Below are 23442 nucleotides of genomic sequence, written 5' to 3'. Positions count from 1 at the left end.
AACCTCAGAGCACTCAAACAGTCACTAAAATTCTCAAATTCATTTATTTCACATGTAAGAAGTCGCTTGCTTCCATCCTGGCCCAAGAACCTCCACATTAAAAATGAAAAGGTGCCTGGCCAGCATGGCTCAGTGGTTGCGCATCAACCTGTGATGCAGGAGATCGAGGTTTGATTCCTGGTCAGGGGACATGCCTTGGTTTCGGGCTCAATCCCCAGTAGGGGGTGTGCGGGAGGCAGCCAATCAATGACTCTCTCATCACTGATGTTTCTATCTCTCTCTCCCTCTCCCTTCTACTCTCTGAAATCAATAAAGCCATATCTTTAAAAAAAAAAAAAAAAAAGGAAAAGATGCCTAACTCCATAATAACCAGCACAGCGTCCTCGTGTCCTGGCCTCAGGCCTTTGCAGCCAAGTTCTTGTCTGTCCAATTGGGCAGCTTCTGACTGCTACTATCTTGCAATGCCCACTTAATTTGTGCAAAGTAAAATTAACAGGTGGCAGCCAGTTCCTTGAAGTGAAGATTTACTTAATAACACTCTAATAATCCCAACTAAGCAGATGTCCATGTATCTTTATTGACAGGCGTTTAACAGCTTTGCATCATTTAAAATGCCACCCAGCCTATCAGAGGATGACGCAGGGAAGTGGGCCTGGAAGATAACAGTGTGCAGGCTGGGGCTGTCGATTGACGCTCTCAGTTGTCCTGGCTGCTCTTCTTGCACTGACTTTTGTGAGCTGGCTCATGATCTCAGGATGTACAAAAAAATAATAGTTGTGTTACTATTGTCAGGTAAGTGGAATTTTTTTTTTAAATATATCTTTACTGATTTCAGAGAGAGGAAGGAAGAGGGAGAGAGAGATAGAGATAGAAACATCAACAATGAGAGAGAGTGATCGATTGGCTGCCTCCTGCACGCCCCCACTGGGGATCGAGCCCGCAACCCGGGCATGTATGCTGACAGGGAATCGAACTTCAATCTCCTGGATCATAGGTCGATGCTCAACCACTGAGCCAGGCCTGGCCAGGAAAGTGGAATTTTTTTTTAGCCTGATGCTATTATATTAGATATGAGACTGTAGATTAAAATATAAACTATCCCACTTTAGTTCTGTCTTATTTAAATGAATAAATATGATCTCAGATCGCAGTCTGCTAGAGAGATTTTATTGGGCTTCAGTGATCAAGGTGGAGGAAATGGCACGAGGGAGCCAGCAACTGTGGCTGGATTGCAGTTTTCCGGGGTGAGACTCATGCTTTCATTCTAAGCCTAGCTAGAATTAAAAGAAGTCTATCAAATATTATGAGAACTGTTTCTATGCAAACAAATGTGTTGCTTTGTTTGTGCTTTAATAAGGTGAACTTCTAAATGAAATCATCATTAATGAGGATGGGGATGGATACGTAGTCCTCCATTCTTAAAAAGTTTTCAAAAAATATTATAATTTCCTTCCTCTCCTGTCAAAACGGTACAGGCCACGAGCATGAACTCTGAAACCATGGGGGTCACATTTCTCTCTCTGTGGGTCTGTTACTGAGGCGTGAGGCCCTTGGCCTTCAAGGTCAGTGCTGTTACCATCTTTGCATCTCTCAAAGCCCTTCAAAGAAAGTCTCTTGCTGTGACTACCTTACAGAATCTTCGACAGGGTGTGAAAACAGGGTCCCCCCCGACTCTTCAGTTGAAGGGGGAACCTGGAAAATGTGAGTAGGGTTAAGCGTCACTGGCCTGGGAAAAAGACATGATGGTTTTGCTTTCTTCTGTAATCTTAAGGCCAAAGCCAACATTTCTAACCTCGGATGTCATCCGCCTCATGGAGAGTAAGTCTTTTGCAAATAATTTTCTTCCCAATCATTCACTCGTTCGTTCATTCAGTAATTCTATGTCAGGCGCCCAATACAGGCCAGAGTAGTACAATGAACGAGCTCCCAAGGAGGGTATATTCAGTTGGGAGGGGGGGGGACTGGGACGGTGGGAGGGCACACAGACATTAAACAGAACAAGTAAACCGTTAAAATAACTGACAATAAAAAATAAGGCAAAGAATGTCAAACCAGGTAAGGTGATAAACATAACGCAGAGAAATGGATAGCAGGAACTTTTTGCCCAGGAGGTGACATGGGTGCTGAGAGTTGAAGAGCGAACTGGAGCCAACCTTGCAAAATCTGGGCAAAGGGCACTGGAAGGTAGAGGGCCAGCGTTCCAAGATGGGGGGGGGGGGGGGACGACTCAGCATGTTCAAAGGATAGACAAAGCTTTTCTTTGAAAGCCAGCTTCCCATGCTAAGAATTTGAGAGTACAGTATCATATCTCAACTGGGAAATTATGTCATAAACCAGGACCCTCTAAAGTTTCCTGACTTTACTTTAAAAATCATGCAAAATTTGCATTCTGGGTCATCATGTACTGGTTTAATTGGAAAATCCAAAGGGACAGGTTATTATCACGCCTGTTTTATTCATCGACATAGCCCCAGAATCTAGCCCAGTTCTTGACCTCTAGTAGGAGGATATTGGCCGAATCTGCAAGGAAGAAAGTAAAAGGAGGGAACAGGAAGGGAGGGAGGGAGGAGGGAGAGGGGAGGGAGGGAGAGAGGGGGGAGGGAGGGAGGGAGGGAGGGAGGGAGGGAGGGAGGGAGGGAGGGAGGGAGGAGAAGGCAAAAAGAGAATATTGTTTTTATTTATTTAGGCAAAATGAGAGCTCCCTGTCGGTAGACAATGACCAACTGTGCATCTTATCACACTCACCTGCACGCACAGCAGAGCGAACAGCACAGGCTTAGAACCATGGAAGGAAGCAGGGCAGCTTCTTTTTCCTGCGTGATCCAAGGGCAGAGCCTTTCTGCCCATTTAATTGTTACAGGAAAGAGTTTTTAGTTGGGCTCCAGGGACCACAAGACTACATACATTTCTTAAAATTAAAACTTGGGTCTTCGTTTCTGTATCCCACACATGGCTGGGCACACAGTAGGCACTCAATAAATAATAGTTGCATAAATGACAAATAACTAGAATTTTGCTGTGGGCTACTTTAACTGTGCAAAATCAATGAGCCCCCACGGGCCTCAGTTTCCTCACACTTATTAAATAAAGCACAGAATAGATGGTATCTAAAATCCCTGTCATCTCTAAACTTCAGAGAGTCCTCAAAGGGCAGCCTGACATGAGCTGGAGGCTGGTTCTCAAACCTATAAATCTCTTTAGCTTGGTGTGAAATTGGATTTTTAGAAAGAAATAGGCAATCCACTATGAATTCCTTTGAAGAAGGGGTCCTAAGAGAGGGAAAGGAATGGATAGTATCTCAGAATTAACTTACACTGAGTCAAAATTGCAAAACTGAATTTGGCATACTCGTGATAAATTTCTTTTTACTTTGGTTTCTAGGGGACTACTGGAAACATCTATGAACCTGTTTGGGAAGTGTATTTTAAGTAATTTCCCTAACTTGTCATTACAGGTTATGTTTGTGCAACCACCCTTGAACCTGCTGTGTCCATTGCTGATCCTGGTGAACGAACATTATCCAGTGAAAGTGGTAATAGATTTCCAGCCATTATTATCATATCCATATATTTAATAAGTACCTATCTGTGTAGTTTTCTGTGATAAATGAACTAAACTGAAGCTAAAGCCAAAATGCCAAAAAGAAACACCCCAGGGCTATCTCGGGGTCTAGGGATTGTGGGTAGCTTTTTTCCCCTTGCTTTTTAGTACTTTCTAAGTTTTCTGCAAAGAGAATCATAACTTGCAATCAGGAAAAAATTAAAATTTTTTTTACAAGTGAACTGAACAAACACAATCGCTGCTTTCTAAGAGGTCCCCTTCATTAAGCAAGGCCAGCAAACATCAGTGGAGGAAAACCAAGACACCAGCATTCATTTCCTTGCGGTTTACTGCTACTCCAACAACCTTGGTTATGGTGTTTGCTGAACTGATTTCAGGGATCTGGTAGAGAAAAGAGCAGCAATTGATGATAAACATGTGATAACCTATCAGTCATAATGAACCCATCTTCTGTTTTTTATATGGCTCGCTCCTGTTACGATATCCCCAAGTCCCCAAGAGCCATAGAATATCCAGTAGCTAAGAGCATCGGAAAAGTGGCCAGTATAGAGCCTGAGGACGCTTCATTCACTGACAGACTTCTCTCACATCGTGGGAGTCAGGCAGTGTGCAGGCCCATCCCTGTCTCAGAAAAGAAAATGAGTCCAAAGGCATTGTAAGCCCCAAATCATAAAATGTGGTAGCTCTTCTCAGTCCCCCCGCACCACACCAACCCCCAGTCACAGGGCAGGAGGAGGGGTCTGGCCCTGGTGGTGTGGGGGCCTGGTCCCCTTGACATTTTAGATCAGGCTCCAACTCAGGCTCCAACTCTGCCTTGAAGGTCCAAAGTAAAAGGTCCGAGTTTCTCTCCACCAAGGTGCGCATAAGCCTAGAGAGGGGTTCTTAAATTTAATCAATGAATCGGGCAGAAGAAGGAAAACAAATGCTCTTGACTCAGGGAAGAGAAGTTTAGATCTCTGGGAGTAAATGAGAAAGAAGTTGAAGGTTTTTTGCTGGACTGTTTCCTCCAGTCCAATCTGAAAAGGAGATCTTTTCATGGGTCACATTCTGCCTTTGTACTCTTAAGCTCATGTCACCATAACTTGTGACAGTTTCCATTCCAGTAACAGATTTTCCACTCTACCTCTGTACCACCTATGGCCTTAGGCACTGTAAATCCAGTGATACAAACGTTTATCCAGTGATAGAGAAAAGGCGTTCTGGACTTTGAAAAAACTGTATGTAAAGAGAGGGCATGGCATATATTTTGTTTTTACATCTTCATTCCAGGAAAATGAGAATTTGATGTTATTAAATAGTTCTTACTGAATACTTTCTATGTACCAGGCACCGTGCTAAGCCCTTTACCTAGATTATTTCATTTTATCTTGACAACCTCAGTATGGAGTAGGTATTATCCCCATTGCACAGATGAAAAAACAGAGGCTCGAAAAGTTTTAAAATACAATCAGTGAGCATTGAAGTTGGATGCAAACCCAGGAGGTTTGGCTGTAGAGCCCTCGCCCTTAACCAACATGATCTTCTTCCTTCCGCAGAAGAGAATAACAGTCCTTCCCCACTCTGCTCTCCAGAAATCAGCACTGTTGACATTTTTGTGCAAATCTTTCAGATATTTTTTCCAGATATGTTTATAAATATACACTTAAAATTACTCTGTGTAATATTCTGAAACCTTCCTTTTCCTCACTCAAAGAGCATTTTTTTTCCATATTAAGAAACACACTTGTAAAACATTTTAATGGCTTCATATATTACATTTGATGCATAAACCATGATTTAGTTAACCTCTGCCATGCTTTTGAATATACAGGTTGTTTCTACTTTGTGTTATTTTAAACATGCTATGATAGACATCCTTGTAGACTCACATTTCCATGTCAGATTATGCACATTTTAAAGGTTTTGATGAATATTGCCAAATTTGCTTCCCCAAAAGTTATCCCAATATATATACCCAGCAATAAATTTTGAAAGTATCTTCCTCCATACCCTCTTGCCTAATTGTGCACCAGAAGCTTTTTTATCCTTGCCAATAGGTTAGGTGTATTTATGTTTAAATTTTTATGTCCTTGATTACTAGTGAAAGTCAACCATTTTTCCATGTTATTTTTTTAACTGGCTTGCTACGGTGTAATTTGCGTGCAATGGAATTCACTCATTTCAGGTGGGGGGACTCAGGGCTGGGATTAGGGTGAGCAAATGAGGAACTCATCTCAGGCTCCAAATTTAATGAGCTGCTCAAACCTTAGTCAACAAGATAAACATTTTCGTGCAATATTTTTTAAAAACTCAAAATTAACTCCAAAAAAAATCAATGGTGAATAAAATACCAAAATTTTAAAGACAGTCGGGATCCATCAGTCATGGGGGAGGTGAATAGCACTTGGGAACCCAGTGCAGAACTTGTAGTGTTTGCCCCCAAACCCAGTTCCCCTGGTTCTGTGAGACCAGCAAAGTCTCTGACAAACTTCACAGCCTCTTAGGCCCCACTCACAAATAGATAAATGTCTCCAGAGGAAAGCTGGTGGCCAACGTGGAGCTCATCTCTGCACACTTCCCCTCCCCGCCTCGAGGGCCTGCTATCCTGGTAGCCTCTGTCCCCCCACACGCGTTGGATTTGCTCGGCTTCCCTACTTGCTCTGACCCGGAGGCTCGGTCTGCAACGAGCCGGTCCCCCCGACTGGGGGCTAGAAATCTTTATTTCTTCAGATGAGCTGCAGAATCCATTGGGAAAGTTGTCCTTACATATCATCAAAATATTCCCAGTGTTCCTTGGTTAGAACATAGTTAAATGAATAGATAAGCTCACAGAAAATAAAGCATTTTATAATAGTAAATCTTTCAATAGGGAATAAGTCATGTTTTCCCATTGAGTCATATCTTCTTTTATGTTCTCTGAAGAATTTGAAACAAATCCCCTCAAAAAATTACCAAAGCAAACGTCAGATACATTTTGTGTCTTTTCTTAAGAGGTATTTTACATATTTTTTTTGTCTTAATTAAGACACGTTTCATTATATTTTCAAACTGCTTATTGATGGCCTAGTCTGAATCGATTGCTTTGTGTTAATTCATTTTTAAGGGACATTATTAATGCTTATTTTGATATAATAGCTAATTTTTTTTTAGTTTCCAAATTAAGCAATCACATTGCTTATAAAAATGATAATTTTGTTTCTTTGCTTAAAATAAATATTTATAGCCACTTCTTTTCTTATCATATTGCATTTATTATAACTTCTAAAACAATGTCATATAATGATTATGTCTGCTGCTTTCAGTAAATAATCCATTTCATGTTAAGAAATTGCCCTCTAGTCCTAAACAATATTAAAAGAATATTCTACAACAGCCAAGTGGCTTATGCCAGGATGGGCACAGTGCAGTATTATCATGTTCATTGATATCAATCATCATTACAACATATTAAAAAATAAAAATACAGTGATATCAAGAGAAACTAATAAGATTAACAGACATTCCTAAAGAAAAGGAAACAGAAGTTTAAAAATTATTCCTGTTATAGTCAGTATAATAGATATTTTCTCTCATGATAACTGTCAGGCAATTTATTATTACATCATTAAGCTTTGGGAGACAGCATTCAATGTTTCAACTATGATGTAAGAAATGTATTTTATGGAATTTTAATATTTTATGGAATTCTTTTCATATTGGACTGCATTTACTATTTGTTTTAAGACCTTTATATATGTGTTATACATAAAATTTTTCTGCAATTTATTTGTGTGTATACACATGTGCATTGGCTACCAAATAAAATTTTCCCTGTTTTATTTTTTTAATTTATTATTCACTACTACAGGCCAATTTTAAGCATGGAAGATATCTTGAAGAAGTAGCCATCTATTCCAATTATAGTAGGAGAGGTGTTTTTTTAAACAAGAATAGGTGAAAAAATATTTTCTTTGTGTATGCATGAGTATGATACACTATATTACTGTATTTCTTTTCCCCAAATTTTTATTTTGGAAAATTTTAAACCCATGGGGGAAAAAATCAAAGGAGACTAGGCTCAAATGTTATCGCACCAAATAATCCATTAGAAAGTGCAATTGTTCTAAATTTTAAATGGCTATTTTAGCTTAATAAAACCCTTTCAAAAGTGAAAAATGGGTTACAAAACAGATGGACATATTATTACAACTTGACCTAGACTGAGTTTTTCAAGCCTTTTGGTTCAAGAGCAAAACTGATTGTTTCCCTTAAAATACTGCTTCACAGCAACAGCCTTCTCCAAAGGCTACGTGGAACAGGCAAGATTCCCACTCATACATGCTTTTGGGATAACACAGTATGGTTCAGCAGAAAAAAGCATTGATTGCAAATCCTCGGATGTGAGTTTTTGTCCCAGTTTTACCACAAATTAGCTATGCAGAACTTCCACAAATAAATTTGTCGATCAGTTCCATGGTCCTTACAATGCCAAAAACTGTAACACTGAGAAAATTTAGTTTTCTGACTTGGAAACTATTTAAGGCATTTCACAGGCAGGGTGTATCCTTGTCAGAGTTTGCTTTTGCAAGATAAGACTTCTATCGACTGCAAGTCAGACGGGTGCCAGAGCCAAGCCAGCAGCTGTGTGGGCTGACTTATCACTTTGTGACAGGAGCCCAGCGACTGGAAGTTTTGTCATAGAGCAAAACTGCAGGGCATTAGTCCAACATTGCGTTTTACTGTTTTTCTTTCTAATAACATTCCATGTTAGAAGTAGCCACTGCTGGGGAAACCGTGTCGTTCGATGGATATAGAGCACAGAGCAGAATGTTAGGAGGCTGGACCTCTGTTCCCAAATGTATCCCGACCGGTGCTCTGGGCCCACAAGCTGCCCCCCCTCCTTGGCACAAGAGGAGCAGTGGCAGGGGCCTCTCGCGCTTCCTCCCCCAACACACACACCTCTCAGGCTGGTAGAGGGTTCCTGAGCAACTCCCAGGTCAAGGCTAAGGGACAAAAGAGGTGAATGTTTTGGAAGAATTCAGATGTTATGCAAGTGTAAACTGTGAGATGATACTACTATGCAAATTTGGAATAGCTCATATTCTGGGTGGCATATTTATTCATTCATTTATTCTACCTTCCCAAACTTAAAATTATGGCATTCAGTTCAGGTCACAAATATGTACTTTGTACAAAGCACCATAGCAAATGCCATTTCAGTGTCTAGGAAATGGAAAAAAAATTTTTTTTTTAACCAGGAGTCTGAGGCCTTGCCAAACTTACCCTTCTATTTTATTTTGCACTAATTTTCCACTTGAACATTAAACTAGTGTCAACCTGAGAGGTTGCCCACCTTGGCCTGCTCACTGCTCCTGGCCTTGGCAGGAACGCACACGTCCTCTCTTTCTCCCTGTGTTAGCCCAGGCCCTTTCTTTACCTTAATTCCCCCTCCTCCGCATTTCTGCTTAAACTCTACCCTCCCTTCCAGGTCCAGCCACTGCTTTATTGCAAGTAAGCATGGGATTTTTCAGAGCCCAGTCCAGCTAAGAAAAGATGCATTGTTGTCCCAAATCCTATTTGCTGCTGAGTAGCTAGATGCTGGACACATCTTCCATAAGACCTCAAGGGCAACATACCTACCTAGGAGAGAAAGGTGGCATTTTTCAGGTCTAGTCTGGATGTGTTCTTGTTAGAAGAGGTGAAGGAGGTAAGAAAATGACCCACATGTCAATAGTGCTAGAGTAGAAAACAGTTTCTCTTAGTAGCAAGAGGACACTGAGAGCTAAGAGATATGATGTAAATAGTACAATAAATTGGTGTGAAAAAATTGTCAAAATGAAAACTACCTAATATTATTAAAATCTAGCCCTTAGGATGTCCAGGACTCTCAAGAAATTTACTTGTCTTGTTTTGTGTGCAATGCACCCTGGTGTTTATAAATTAGTAAGCTAAAACTTCAAAGAAACCTTGTTTACAAGATCTCAACCAGGCAGAGATCTGGAAGGCGGGACTAATATTGGAAGTCAGCAGAATCAGGTCTCCATTTCTGTCCTTACCAGCTGTTAACCTGAGCTAAACATTTCATTTTGATGATATCAGATTTCTTATCTGTACTACAAGGAAGTTGGATTAAATGTTCTAAGTGACTTTGCAATATAAAATGTAGGAGGACATTCTAAATGAAATAGGACAATATTTAAATTGATCGTTAATCCCAAAAAAATGCGAACAGACTTGTTGAAAGCTGATTTGGCTAGAGAGTGCCTGGAGCACAAGAGAGGGCGGGGGAAGGAAGGAGGGAAGGAGGGAAGGAGGGAAGGAGGGAAGGAAGGAAGGAAGGAAGGAAGGAAGGAAGGAAGGAAGGAAGGAAGGAAGGAAGGAAGGAAGGAAGGAAGGAAGGAAGGAAGGAAGGAAGGAAGGGCTGAGGAGAGACCCTTCGCATAACCTAGTCCCTAAGAGGTAAGGCAAACCATGTCTGTGGTTTAATGGTTACAAGTTTACTTGGACCCTTTCTACCAAGTAGACCCAACTAAAGAGTCTATTGTAAAAAGCCCCATTTAAAGTCCACGTATTCAACAGAAATTTTACAATTTTGCATAACTATGTCCACAGGTGTCTGTTAACTGATTAGGGCCTGAGAAACCTGGGAGACCCAGATAGACGTGAGGGCTGTGGCTATCAAAAGAGCATTAGAATATTCTTGGTGGTTGTTGGGGGTACATATTATGGAATTTTGGTTTCCTTACCTTGAAATTTGAAAGTAGCTTAAGCATCTGAGGATGTATAAAGACAGAGAAAAAAGTATGGGTGAGGAACCTTCAGAGTGATTTACCTTCTATGAAGCTAGAAGAAGATTGAATTTAAAATGTCTTTGTTTTAATTTTTACTGAGAAAATAGGATTGTACCTGGGAGACAAAGTGAGGAAAAGGAAACATAGAACATAGACAATTTCCCTAAGTTATGTAAAATGCTATGCATGTGGGAGAGACCTGGGATAAATTTGTCTCTTGTGATATGTTTGATGCCTTTCTCAACTTCTATTTTACACAGCTTGGGCTGCCACAGAGAGGGAATTACACGAAGCCACTCCTACTGCTTACCAAAGACCAGAAGAAGTTTTCAGTACTAGAGGACAACCCGTCGAAAATGGAGGTGGAGAAAGTATGTCCATATTTTTAAATAGTTGCCCTGGAGTTATTGTTATGACACAGCACTATTTCACGGGAACTGTTGCTTCGAGGAAACTGGAAGTCTAAGAAACAAAGCTAATAAGTAGACACAGTCCCTATACTTCTGAGGAATTCTCACTTCTGGAATCCCTCACAGAAACAATACTTTGGGTTAAAGAAATAAAGCAATTTAGCAAAGCACATAAAGGGTGAATGTGACTGTGAGATGGTGGAGCACATAAAGGGAGCCACAAATGCAGCGGAGAGGAGAACTTGTGGTGGATCCAAGGGTGGCTCAGCTGTCCCAGCTGCTGACCCTGGGGACTCTCCCCAAAGGGTCTGTGTCCCCTTAATTTTTAAATGAGACCCATAATACTCATCTCATGGTGTTTCTCTAAAGATGAAAAAGATGTGTGTAAAATTGCTTGGCTCGGAGTTTGACACATCAGAAGTGCCTGATTGCTGATAACTATAAGCCAAGCTGGGTGCTGAGATAAAGGGTAGTCAGGCAGCATCCACTCTCTGGTTATTTCTCTGGGGAGAAGATGAATTTACAAGAGAGGGCTGAACGTAGAAAGAAAGAGGGTCCTTGTAGGTGAGGTCGGAGCAGGATACTCCAGATTTAAAATAAAGCTTCAAAGAAGACTTAAAGTGGCTACATGATCATTAGCTAGTAGAAGTATTGAGAAAACGTACCAAGATAAAAGAAGGGACAAATTTTAACAAAGACCAAGAGAGGAAAATTAGGCTAAATGCTTGGAACTAATTGTTAGGCTTCTGAGTCCAATTAAACAATCCAGTTTTCAAAATGATTTCAACGTGAAGTCAACATGGTGTGTGTCAAACCAGAAAACATTTAAGGGCCAACTACAGACACACACACACACTCCCTGCCGTGAATCCTATAAATAACAGCTAGCACGGTGGGCACTGTGCTAAGAGTTTTCATGCATTACCTGATTGATCCTTATAGAAACCCAAAGAGATAAATATTATAGTCTTCATTTGCTCAAGAGAATTCTAAAGCACAAAGAAATTAAATAACGTGTCCAAGGCCGCCCAGCTAGTAAAAGACCAAAACCCCATCTGTTCTTTGCCAGAGCTCATACACCAACCACAGCTGTAACTGCCACAAAGAAGAAGACAGGCCCCAATTAACCTTTATAAATAACTGCTCCAGAATGACCAAACATAATCAAGTCATTGACTATGTGACACAATATGGTGCAATACGTTATTTGTAATAATCAAATTCAAGAAAATTTTGTGGCGGCCCTGGCTGATGTGGCTCAGTGGTTAAGAGTGTTGGCCCGCACACTGAAGGGTCGCAGGTTGGATTCCCGGTCAAGGGCACATACTTGGGTTACAAGGTCAATTCCTGGCCCCAGTCAGGTGCTTACAGGTGTCTCTCTCACATCGATGCTTCTCTCTCTCTCCCCCTTCCAATCTCAAAAAAAACAAAAAACAAAAAACAATCAATGGAAAAAATATCCTGGGTGATGATTAACCAAAAAAAAAAAAAGAAAAAGAAAAAAGAAAAGAAAGTTACGTGGTTGTAGTGGTAAGAGGGCTTGGTGACATAAAATGGCATTTGGAGACAGCAGAAAAAGAAATGTAAACTGTGGACTGATAAGGGGGAGGGTAACTCTGGGAAAGCATTAAGGCAACTGTACTGGAAACATCTACAGACAGAGAATTTAGTGGGACTGTTGACAAAAGCTCAGAGGAGACACAGTAGGTATTTGGATTCAGCTGGTGGCTGTGGCATAAATCGAGAAAATTGATAGCAATATGTATGATTTCTTTTCGGTTGGCCTGAACTCTACGTGGGGTGATGGCTCAATGTGTCTCCTTTCTGTTCACTATTCTTACATTAAAAAATTGTTCTTATCTTTTTACACTTTTTTAATCCTTGCCTGAGGATGTGTTTTTATTAATTTGAGAGAGAGAGAGGCAGAGAGAGAGAGAGAGACATCAATTGGTTGCCTCTTGTTTGCACCAACCAGGGATCAAACCCGTGACCTAGGAATGTGCCCTGACTGGGAATCGAACCTCATTCACCTTTTGATGTCAGGATGGTGCTTCAACCAGCTGAACTACCTGGCTAGGGCTATTTTTACATTTTTTAAAAAATGCACTGTTTCTTGTGGAAATCAATAGGTGGTTCTTTCAATAGTCTGTAATACCCTACACGTCAGTCAATAAGATAGTTGGCTAATTTCTGACCCATGAAAGCTTGTTGGGCAGTTGAAAGTAGGTATGGGGATTATTAATAGAGTAAGACAATAGCTCATAAATTTTGCCAGCTGTTGAAACTTGAACAATAGCTCCCTAAACACAGTTAAGAAAAAGAATCCCTCTAAACTATCTAATTCCAAAATGGCATCTTTTAGACAAGCTAACTTACGCATTCTGACTTACTTTGAAATTTTGTCTTTTTAGGAACAAGAAAACAAATAACTCATACTTTCTCAGAACCAGGTATGTTAATATTTACTTGTATGGACTGACAGTCTTTCCAGTTTAATTATGTGTTGCTAGTTCCAAATGCCTAAGAAAATAAGAAGTGTTCCTTTTAAAAAAAAAAAGCATATGTTATTAACTTTAATCAGACAAAATTGAAAAGGCAAACAAAATATGCTCTTTTTAAAATTAAAATGAGCATTTCTTATTTTCTTAAACATTTTTGGAAACAACAATACATGATGATAACAATTTTTCTTTTACATTTTTTAGCTTTCTAACCACCGTGGTTACTAGAGAAAAGTCTCTTAGGAGCTTATGAAACCATTGAACTTCTTTTATCCCTACTGTGAAGAAACCAGAGTTTAAAATCATTTCATTAACTGGCCCCATATCAAGAATAAATACAGCCATTTATGTCTCAATCTCAATTCATTTTTGGCCCCCTGGTGCCACTTTGGGGCTGTCTCTCAACCCTCTACGACCAGGGATTGTCACTTTTCCCCGTAGGGCTTCTGTAGACCTGCTCTAGTCCTTTACACGCTGACCCACTGTCCTGCCTTTCTCAGCCTCCCTCACACTTGGCCTGTGTCCGAACTTCACACACGCTCGAAAAAATGGGCTGTGGAGCTAAATCGCTGTCGCATAAATTACGGCTAAGTGGACAGGAGTGCTGGGCGATACCAACGGGAGAAAAAGTTACTTTAACTTTCTTTTCATTGATAATGAGACTTTTGCATGTGAATTAGCCCAATAAATAGCCGTGTTTCCTGTACGTTCTGCTTCTATTTGCTTCGTTCGGAATCACAGCGAATGTGCGGGGATGTGCAGAGCGCGGACTCACACTTCATCTCCTTCCCAGTGCGGGAAAGGCTTGAAAAACATTTTTAGTGATTATATTACAGGGCGTGCAGAAGGATAGTGCGGAAGGAACAGACGCTTAGCATCTAGGTGACCTGAGTGGCAGTCACGTCCCTTCTAACTAGCTGTCTCACCTGGGATGAGTAACTAGCTCATTAGTCTTAGTTTCTTCATTAGCAAACTGCTTATCCCGGTTTCCTTCCGAAGCTCTGATTCTCTGATCTGTCCAATGCCCCTTTTCTAGATCAAGACATTCTGTTCTCTCATCACTTGGAATCTATGAAACACTTTATGTGTCCGCACATCGGGGCAGAACGGCCCGTCCCATAGCTGCCATCCATAATCACACCCGTGAGGCCCCGCCAAGAGCACTGGATTTGGAGTTGGAGCCCTTGGGTCTTGGTTCTGTCAGAAATGTGACCTCTGACTTTACTATTCAAAGGTTCAGTTTTTCACATGGTTACGTGAAAAAACCTAATTTTTGAAAAGATAAAATATACATATATTAATGTTCTTCCTATGAAAAGGCAAAGTGATATTACCCTGATTTCACTTGCTTTATTTTTCCATTGATACATGGTAACTGATTTCACATTTTTGTAATTTTCTGCTCTCTTTTTCTCCCATAGTGATAATAGCCATCATTTTTGGGGTGATAGCTGGTGTCGTTGGAATTATACTCCTTTTTGTTTATGCTATTGGCAAACTAACTAAGGTAAGAATTTTGTTTTGTGTGTTTTTTTAATCCTCACCTGGGGGACTATGTTTGTTGATTTGAGAGGGAAGAAAGGAGGGAGAGAAGGGGGGTGGTGAGAGAGAGAGAAAGAAACAAAGAAAGAAAGAGAGAGGGAGGGAGGGAGGGAGGGAGGGAGGGAGGGAGGGAGGGAGGAAGGAAGGAAGGAAGGAAGGAAGGAAGGAAGGGAGGAAGGAAGGAAGGGAGGAAGGAAGGAAGGGAGGAAGGAAGGAAGGGGAAAGGAAGGAAGGGGAAAGGAAGGAAGGGGAAAGAAAGAAAGAAAGAAAGAAAGAAAGAAAGAAAGAAAGAAAGAAAGAAAGAAAGAAAGAAAGAAAGAAAGAAAGAAAGAAAGAAAGAAAGAAAGAAAGAAAGAAAGAAAGAAAGAAAGAAAGAAAGAAAGAAAGAGAAAGAATCAGTCACCTCCCACATACGCCCTGACCAGGAATCGAACCCAAAACCCTGGTACACTGGTCAGGACACGTGAGGGAGGTGACCAATGGATGTCTCTCTCTCTCTTCCTCTTTCTAGAATGTATTTATTTGTTTATTTATTTATTCATTTATTTATTTATTTATTTTAAATATGTCTTTATTGATTCCAGAGAGAGGAAGGGAGAGGGAGAGAGAGAGAAACATCAATGATGAGAGAGTCATTGATCGGCTGCCTCCTGCACACCCCCTACTGGGGATCGAGCATGTGCCCCGACCAGGAATCGAGCCTCAATTTCCTGCACTATGGGTCGATGCTCAACTGCTGAGCCATGCTGGCCAGGCTAGAATCAATTTTTTTCATTAAATAAAAATTCTATAGCAAGATTGATGGTAAAATCTACCCTAAATTCCTTTGCCTTTTTTTTAACTGCTTCTTTTATGTGAGAACCATCTAAAGCTATGATTGAATATCATTACTCCATATAAATGGATCTTCTCTAAATAATACTTTCTTAACAAAATCAAAGTAATGGAATGTTTGCTCTAATATGAGAGATTCTGTGAAGACTTGAATATAGGCAGGCTCCTCCTGTCTGTAGTGTAAATATTGAGGAGAAAATATCTTCTTGTTTGAGCATCTATGACAGACTGTGCTTTTGCCTTCTCTCTTAGTTAGTGATCTAAAACCTAAAAATTCAATGAAATACTTAGTTGACAAAAGTCACAGAAAATTTTCTCTATGAACACAGAAGAACTGGGTCATGGTCAATACGACTAAGAGATTTTACCTCTTCTTAAAAACATTTTTCCATTTTAGCTTTTTATTATAGCAGGGAAATAAGACAGAGTCGATGTTTGAGGTAATAATTCAGCTATGGAAATGACAAATACTATTTAGAAGTACAAACATAAGTTTATATTGAAGTTTGTAAATAACTATGAAATAATGACTTTTGAAGGAGGAAGAGGACCCTACAAAATGAATTTTAACCAAAAGAGGACAACTTTAGCCCCCCAAAACATTTCATCTAAGGCCTTTTTCTTTACAGTGTCTTAACTTTAGAAAATTTTGACATTAATATTTTTCTGCTTTTTACTTACAGAAACATTCAGTGGATATACAACCTTCACTCTCACATGACACAGACGTTCCTTTAAGTTCTGTCGAAACAGGAAATCCAGGTTGGTGTGACTGTTCTTATTGCCTATTGCCTTTGGGGAAGGGAAATAAATGGATGAGTTGCTTCTTTCTGATTTGGGAAGGGTGTGCCAAATTAGGATTCATTTATAGTCTATTTCATCAATGCTGCTTCTGTTAGATTTTTTTTTTATGTGAACACAATGAAATTCTCCCTTAGGCATAAAATATCTTTTAAAAAAAAGTAAGATAAACATTGTAAGTAAAACAAAACTAAAGTTCTTTTGTGCACTTATTTTCCAAACTGTAAAGCTATATAAAGGAGATCCTGCATTGGGTGTCATTGAATAGCCCCAGATCTGGAGCCAGACCTGGGTTTGAATCCATACTCCAACACTTACAGCATTGAGCAAGCTACTCCTATGGAGATAATGATAGTTAACACAGAGATAATTTAATTTAATAGGGATATAATGACAGTGTCAACCTTACAGAGTTTCATGAGGCATACCTAAGCTACAAGTACAGCATCTAGAACAGTTCTTGGCCATAGGAGTTTTCCTTTCGTTCCCAGCTGCTAAGTAAATACACAACACATGGAGAACTCTAAGTATAGTTTGTTCATCTAGAACAGTATTGATCCACACAGTGTTTTTTAAAAAGAGCGTTTTTGCCAGCCTTAAGAAGTAGGAGATATTACATTAAAAATCATCCAGATGTTGGTACTCCCTTACAGAAAAAAATGTAAGTTTGAACGATGTTGAAGCCTCCCTACCAGCATGAGAGCAACTCATACGAGCTGAGTAGTGACTGATGCCTCAAATATTTATTAAAATACTTAGTCAGTTTCATGTATTTCGTGCACTATGGCCTCTTAGATAACCTCACTAATTGAGTATCTAGTTCCTATTAAACTTTGAAGCATAAACCCAAGTGGCGTCTATTTGGGGAGATGTCCACCAAGAAAAAGTCTCTGTGGAATGGGCGTCAATGCTCAAGCAAAAGGATCTGATTCTGCCTCTACAACACCGATGGACAGTTTCCCTGCAAATATTATAAATCACGACAGAACCAAGGTCCTGTAATGTCCAGATTCTAGTTTTAACCCTGGACCAAGCCCCTGTCTTCAAAGGGCTCACTAGGTTTTCTAGACTTATGGAATCAGGAAAAAAGTAAGAGATTTTTAAAGATTTACCAACACTACATAACCTATATGCAGGAGTTGCCCCATCACATGGGTTCTTAAAGCTGAAGGCCGTTTGTTACATAATTACTTAGTCCTAGGAAGTTCATGCTCTGTAGAGTGAAGGACATATACATAATTCTCAGCTAAAAGGATTCTTAAAATCCTATCTCCTGATGCTTAAAACAGCTTGAGTTTTGAGTCCTGTACCAGATTCATTTCATTTACTAAGATTACCTTGTTACAGGACTTGCAGCTGGAACAAAGATCTATAACATATTTATTTTATTTACTTTCTGCATTGTTTCAAAAAAAAGTTTTGACCCTGTTTTTAAAATGGAACAATCACCACCCAAAGCCTAATTTTTTGTTACTTCAATTTTCATATATTCTTTTAGCTACTCCTCTGTTCTAGTGACAAAGTTAGTGTTCAGCATTCCCTCTACCATTTTTTTTTTTTCTTCCGTACAATCTTGAGCCTCTTTGTGGACTAGTGCATAAAGATTTGGGACAATTTAATCCACCCAAGTGCATCAAAATACCCTTGTAAGTTTAAGCGCAACAAACATTTATCAATGCTCCCTGTGTGCTGGGCACCAATATGAGTCTCTGTCCTTTAGAAGCTGAGAGTCTAGTGGGGGAAAGAGATGGAATGCAGTCGTGGCAGTGAAGGCGTTTTATGGTAGCAGAGGCGATAGCATCTGAAAGACACTGGGCAGGTAGCAAAGGCTTCTGGAGATGAAATTACCTGGGCCCAGCCTCCAAGGAGGAATGGCTGTTCTCAGGCAAGGCGGTTGGGCAGCATGAGCAAAGACATGGAAGAACACAAACTGCGATGCATCCAAGGAATTGTGCATTTCCACGTTAGCAAGGTCAATGCTTCGGTTCTCTGTTCATGTCTCAGATATATGTAAAGGCAGTGAAAAGTCAGATGAACCAAATTTTAGGCTCATTCATTCCCCCGTATTTGTGCAAATGAAGTTATTAAATGTGTCTTAGCAAGGTAGCGAAATAGGTTATAAAATCTGATCCCACCTCACAGGAAACATTAGAAACATGTAAGATTATTTTACAATGCTTTGGTCTAATGTCATTTACAAACCAAAGGCAAATTAGAGCGCTCATGCCACCACACCAGGAACTAGAGTAGAGGTGTTAGGATAGAGCGTTTGGATTGCTTCAACCTCCTTGAACTTGCACGTGGTTTATGCTTGGTGGGAAATGAGAATAAGTGCATCTGAGTCAGCTGCCCACGGCAGTCCAGTTCTCATTGGATAATGCTGGGGATGCACAGTTCCTGTGGTAACCCAAATGGAAGAACACTGGGAAATGCCCTGCTTCCACGAGAGCAAAGGCTCTTCCCATCCCTCTCACACACCCTACGGGAGTACCACCAACCCAGCCTTCCAACCAAGAAAGATGGCCCGTTGGCGTTGATGGAGGAGACCCACACGCTAGAATCAGAGAGGAATTTAGCAGTGAGTTTCCGTACAGACTTCTTGTTTATCTCCAAGAAGCAAAGTTATTCCCAAGAGAGGTTCCAGGTGAGGGAGCTCACCTCACCTTCTTGAAGTTACACATAGGTAGTTCAGCTCACTTATCACTTATTGCCTTCCCATTGCATTCTTCCCCTGCACAAGTTCTATGCTAGTTTCTCATCTCTGTAGAAACTAGGAGCAGAGCAATTATGTTTCTTCCTTACCTAAAGTATTTAGAACAGAATTTCTAAGAAATTCTGTATCTTTGCACATAACTCTAGTAAAGCTAACCTGCAAGGAAATTCCTTTCCTTTCCCAACAATTATATGTAAGAACAACACTAAGAACGTAGAATTATGAAGTTCATTTTATGCATTAATTCCCTGTTGTATTTCAATATAACTCTGTCTCATACTATTGTTTTGTCTTTTTCTTTATAATTCTTCTACGGAAGAGTGAAAATGAGAACCTGCTCACCGAGACAAATTTTGGAAGAACTAAAAGACATGAGACTTCAGTCAAGTGAAAAGTTAACATGTAAATTGTACATGCTAATGTATTATATACATTCCTAAATTGTACAATTTCAGGAAGAAATTTTCATCATAATGAGCCCAGGGACTCGATGGAAAATACATCTATTCGTTAATATTTCAAAATGAAGAACAAATATTTTCTTTCATGCTTGCTTTTGTATGTTAGCATAATTCTAATAGTTAATTGATTTGGAGTTCTATTCTATTATATTTTAATAATTGTGCTGTTAAATGAAAGGCTTTCAATATCATAGATGAAATCTAAGTTCTTTTCTTGTCTTAAATTTCTGAATCTATTTTCATTTTTAAATAAACTAAATCCTATCATTTCCTTCATTGCTGAATAAGCAAGAGATGGTAATACAATAATGATGATGATATTTTTAGTCACAATAGTAAAGTGTGTACTTGGAAAGAAATGCCTTGCATACATACCTATTTACATGCAGACACATGTATACATAGACATACACATAGACATAGATATAAACATAGATATATACAATAACACTCACATTCATCTTTTAATGCATAAATCAATACAAATTTTTTTTTCATTAAGAAAAGTGAAATGGTACATATGTATAAACGCTCATTTAAATTTTTCTGACTTTCCAGCATTAACTTCTCCAGGCCACTGACTGATGCATTCATTGCATTCCACTGGAAGAGTTATTTATGTAAATGGTCAGAGAACCCTGAGAAAGAAAAGACTGAATGACTTTCCTTGTGAAAGGAACTTAATAACTCTGTAAATGCCACAAGATGTGTGAACTTGACATGCAAGTGAATATTTTAGTAGGTTGCCGTTAAGTTCTTTTTTAGTGTTCTCAATTAAATCATTTAATCCATCCAGTCCTAGGTTTTCTTATTAATAAGGTTTTGGAAATTGGTTTAAATAATCTAAATGAAATTTCTAGGTATGAGACTAAGGCTTTTGTGCTTATACACCTGTCACTCATTTATAGTAAAACTTAAAAAGCAGTATAAAAACAAAGGAGTACCTTCCTGTGATATTCTTTTTCTACACTGATTAAAACCCATAATACTTCCTATTGCTGTGTGATAACTGAGTAACATTATGTATATATCTGGCCCTGGCAACTTAAATGTATTTAATAAATTAAAAATCTAAATCTTAACCCGCTTGTATGTTCAGAGAATGTTTTATACTAAGTTGTATTATTTTTTTTTTTTAATATTAAGAATTTTGTTGTTGTTTTTAAGGTTCTTTATCTTTATTGTTGAAAATATTACAGATGTCCTGTTTTTATCCCCACTGATCCCCTCCACCCCACATCCATCCCACCCCCAGGCCTTCCCCATACAAATGTCTGTGTCTATGGGTTATGCTTATAAACATTTAAGTTCTTTGATTAATCTCTCCCCACCCACACCCCCCTCCCCGCCTTCCCTCTGAGATCCCTCAGTCTGTTCCATGCTTCTATGTCTCTGGATCCACTTTGTTCATCAGTTTATTTTGTTTATTATATTCCACATATAAGTGAGGTCATGTGGTACTTGTGTTTCTCTGACTGGCTTATTTCACTTAGCATAATACTTTCTAGTTCCTTCCATGCTCTGCCAAAGGATAAAAGATCCTTCCTCTTTACAGCTGCATAGTATTCCATGGTATAAATGTACCACAGCTTTTTTATCCACTCATCTCTAAGTTGTCTTTTTTAAAATAAAGAATGAAAACAGCACAATTCTGTTGGTGTATATTTTTTAAATGGTTTTAACAGTATTATGGGTTAATTTAATCACATGGATGACCCAAGCACCAAGACAATGTACTTTTTAAAATGTACTTTTTTCAAGAAGTTGTCAGTCAAAGATTGAAGATGGCGGTGGACTAAATGAAAGCTACACTGACACTCTCCTGGGACCAAACTGGGATCACAACTAAAATATAGAAAAACCATCCTGAATAATCAACTGCAACTGAAGACAAGCTGGGGAGCACCCTCATAACCAAGGAGGAAAAGTGGGGACCACACAGAGACTGGTAGGAAGTACGGAGGCCTGAGAGGGCTGGCTGGGCTCCCACAGACAGCAGCTGAAGGTCCGGAGGGAGATCTCAGCTGTGAGGGTTCCCGCTGAGAACTCTGGGGCCTAAACCCCAAGCTGGGCTTCCCAGCCCAGAGCACCAGAACTGAGAAATGTGCCCACATAACATCTGGCTGCGAAAAGCAGCCGGGTTTCTGTTGGCCAGGGAGAGACTGCTGGAAATGCAGGCACCCTCTTAAAGAGCCAGCCCACAAAGTTTCCTGTGTAGCCACTCACCTTGGGCTCCAGCAGAGGGAGGGCAGAGTGGACTGGAGCTGCGTGAGGAGAATCTAGGGTTGTGGGGTCTTGAGATAGAGCTCAGAGGGCACACCTCTGGATTCCTGTGCCGAGTCATTCCCCCATTCTGCAGAGGACGTCTTTCTCAGACAGACATTTTGCTGCTTTTGACTGGGGGGGGGGGGGGGGGAAGCAATTGCCCCACCCTGCTGGAAAACCTCTCCCCTTACCCTAAGGAGTTTCTACAGCCTGAGGCTCATTAAGACAATCAAATTAATCAGCCTGCTGGCAGAGGCAGACCTCAGAGTGCTTTAAGTTTTTACCTGATGTGCTTCTGGACTCAGGCCTTGGAAAAGCAGACTTTGGTGTGCATCTTGGTCCGGTCCAAATGTACCCAGCCCCAGCAGAGGGGACCTCAAGCTGAGGGTTGCTGATAGCTCCAAACAGAGTACTCAGGGCCAGTCACAAACTGTGTCTGACATCAGCCTGCACCAGAGACCCTCCAAAAAGACAGAGTCCTGGCAGATCTACCTAATGCATTGAAACAAACCCAAACAAGCAGCCAAAATTGGGAGACAAAAAACAAGCCCCAAATGAAAAAACAAGAGAAGTCTCCAGAAAAAGAGCTAAATGAAATGAAGATAAGCAATCTATCAGATATAGAACTCAAAATACTGATTGTAAGGATGCTGAACAGCATGAAAAAAGATATGGAAAATATGAAGGAAATTAAGAATGACATAGGAGAAATAAAGAGTACATTGGAAGGAATAAACAGCAGATTAGAGGAAGCTGAGGATCAGATCACCTAATTAGAAGACAGGGTAAAAAAATAATAATAATCACTCAATCAGAGATCTAAAAAGAAAAAACCATTAAAAAACCAGAGGACAGTCTAAGGGAGCTGTGGGACAACATGAAATGTAACCATATTCACATTATAGGAGTGCCAGAAGAGGTCAAAAGTAAGCAAGGGTTTGAAGAAATAATGGCAGAAAATTTTCCTAACCTGGTCAAGGAAAAAGTCACACAAGTTCAGGAGGCACAGAGAGTCCCAAGCAAGAAGAATCCAAAGGGGCCCACACCCAGACACATCATAATTAAAATGCCAAGAATTCAAGTCAAAGAGAGAATCCTAAAGGTAGCAAGAGAAAAGCAATCTATTACCTACAAAAGAGCTCCCATAAAGCTGTCAGTTGACTTCTCATTAGGAATTCTACAGGCCAGAAGGGAATGGCATGAAATATTCAAGGTAGACTGAGGAACAAAATAGATCCAGAGACATAGAGGCCTGGAAGAGACTGATGAATCTCAGTGGGAAGGCGAGGGTGGGGGAGTGGGCGGGGAGAGATTAATCAAAGAACTTATATGCATATTTGCATAACCCATGGACGCAGACAATAATGTGGTGAAGACCTGGGGGGCGTAGATGCAGGGTGGAGGGGGTCAATGGGGGAAAAAGAGGGAATATCTGTAATACTTTTTTTTTTAATAATTTTTTTTAATGTATATTTATTAATTTCAGAGAGGGGAAAGGAGAGGGAGAGAAAGAGAGGTAGAAACATCAATGATGAGAGAGTTGTCATTGATCGGCTGCCTCTGTCCCCAACAGGATCTAGCCCACAACCTGGGCATGTGCCCTTA

The 23442-nt window shown here is 40.0% G+C and overlaps 1 protein-coding gene across 1 annotated transcript; it reads left to right on the top strand.

Moving 5' to 3' along the window:
• Positions 1-641: 641 nt before the first annotated feature.
• LOC308556657 (glycophorin-A-like) lies at positions 642-20654 on the top strand. Its single transcript, XM_081136086.1, has 7 exons — positions 642-792; positions 3455-3532; positions 10571-10672; positions 13132-13170; positions 14643-14728; positions 16281-16359; positions 19431-20654. Exons 1-7 carry the CDS (start codon positions 756-758, stop codon positions 19433-19435), a joined length of 426 nt encoding a protein of 141 aa, XP_080992212.1. The 5' UTR covers positions 642-755; the 3' UTR covers positions 19436-20654.
• Positions 20655-23442: the final 2788 nt, after the last annotated feature.

Source organism: Miniopterus schreibersii (genome assembly GCF_964146895.1).
Source record: "Miniopterus schreibersii genome assembly, chromosome: 4".
NCBI classification, from domain to species: Eukaryota; Metazoa; Chordata; class Mammalia; order Chiroptera; family Miniopteridae; genus Miniopterus; species Miniopterus schreibersii.
Note: the sequence above shows the minus strand (reverse complement) of the source record. Positions and strands in the feature narration are given on the sequence as shown.

Bases quoted from the DNA above. Each gene is read 5' to 3' on its own strand.
- LOC308556657 (XM_081136086.1), top strand. From the start codon at position 756: ATGTACAAAAAAATAATAGTTGTGTTACTATTGTCAG. The intron at 3,533-10,570 runs GTAATAGATTTC...TATTTTACACAG, and splicing joins AACATTATCCAGTGAAAGTG to CTTGGGCTGCCACAGAGAGG. The intron at 14,729-16,280 runs GTAAGAATTTTG...TTTTACTTACAG, and splicing joins CTATTGGCAAACTAACTAAG to AAACATTCAGTGGATATACA.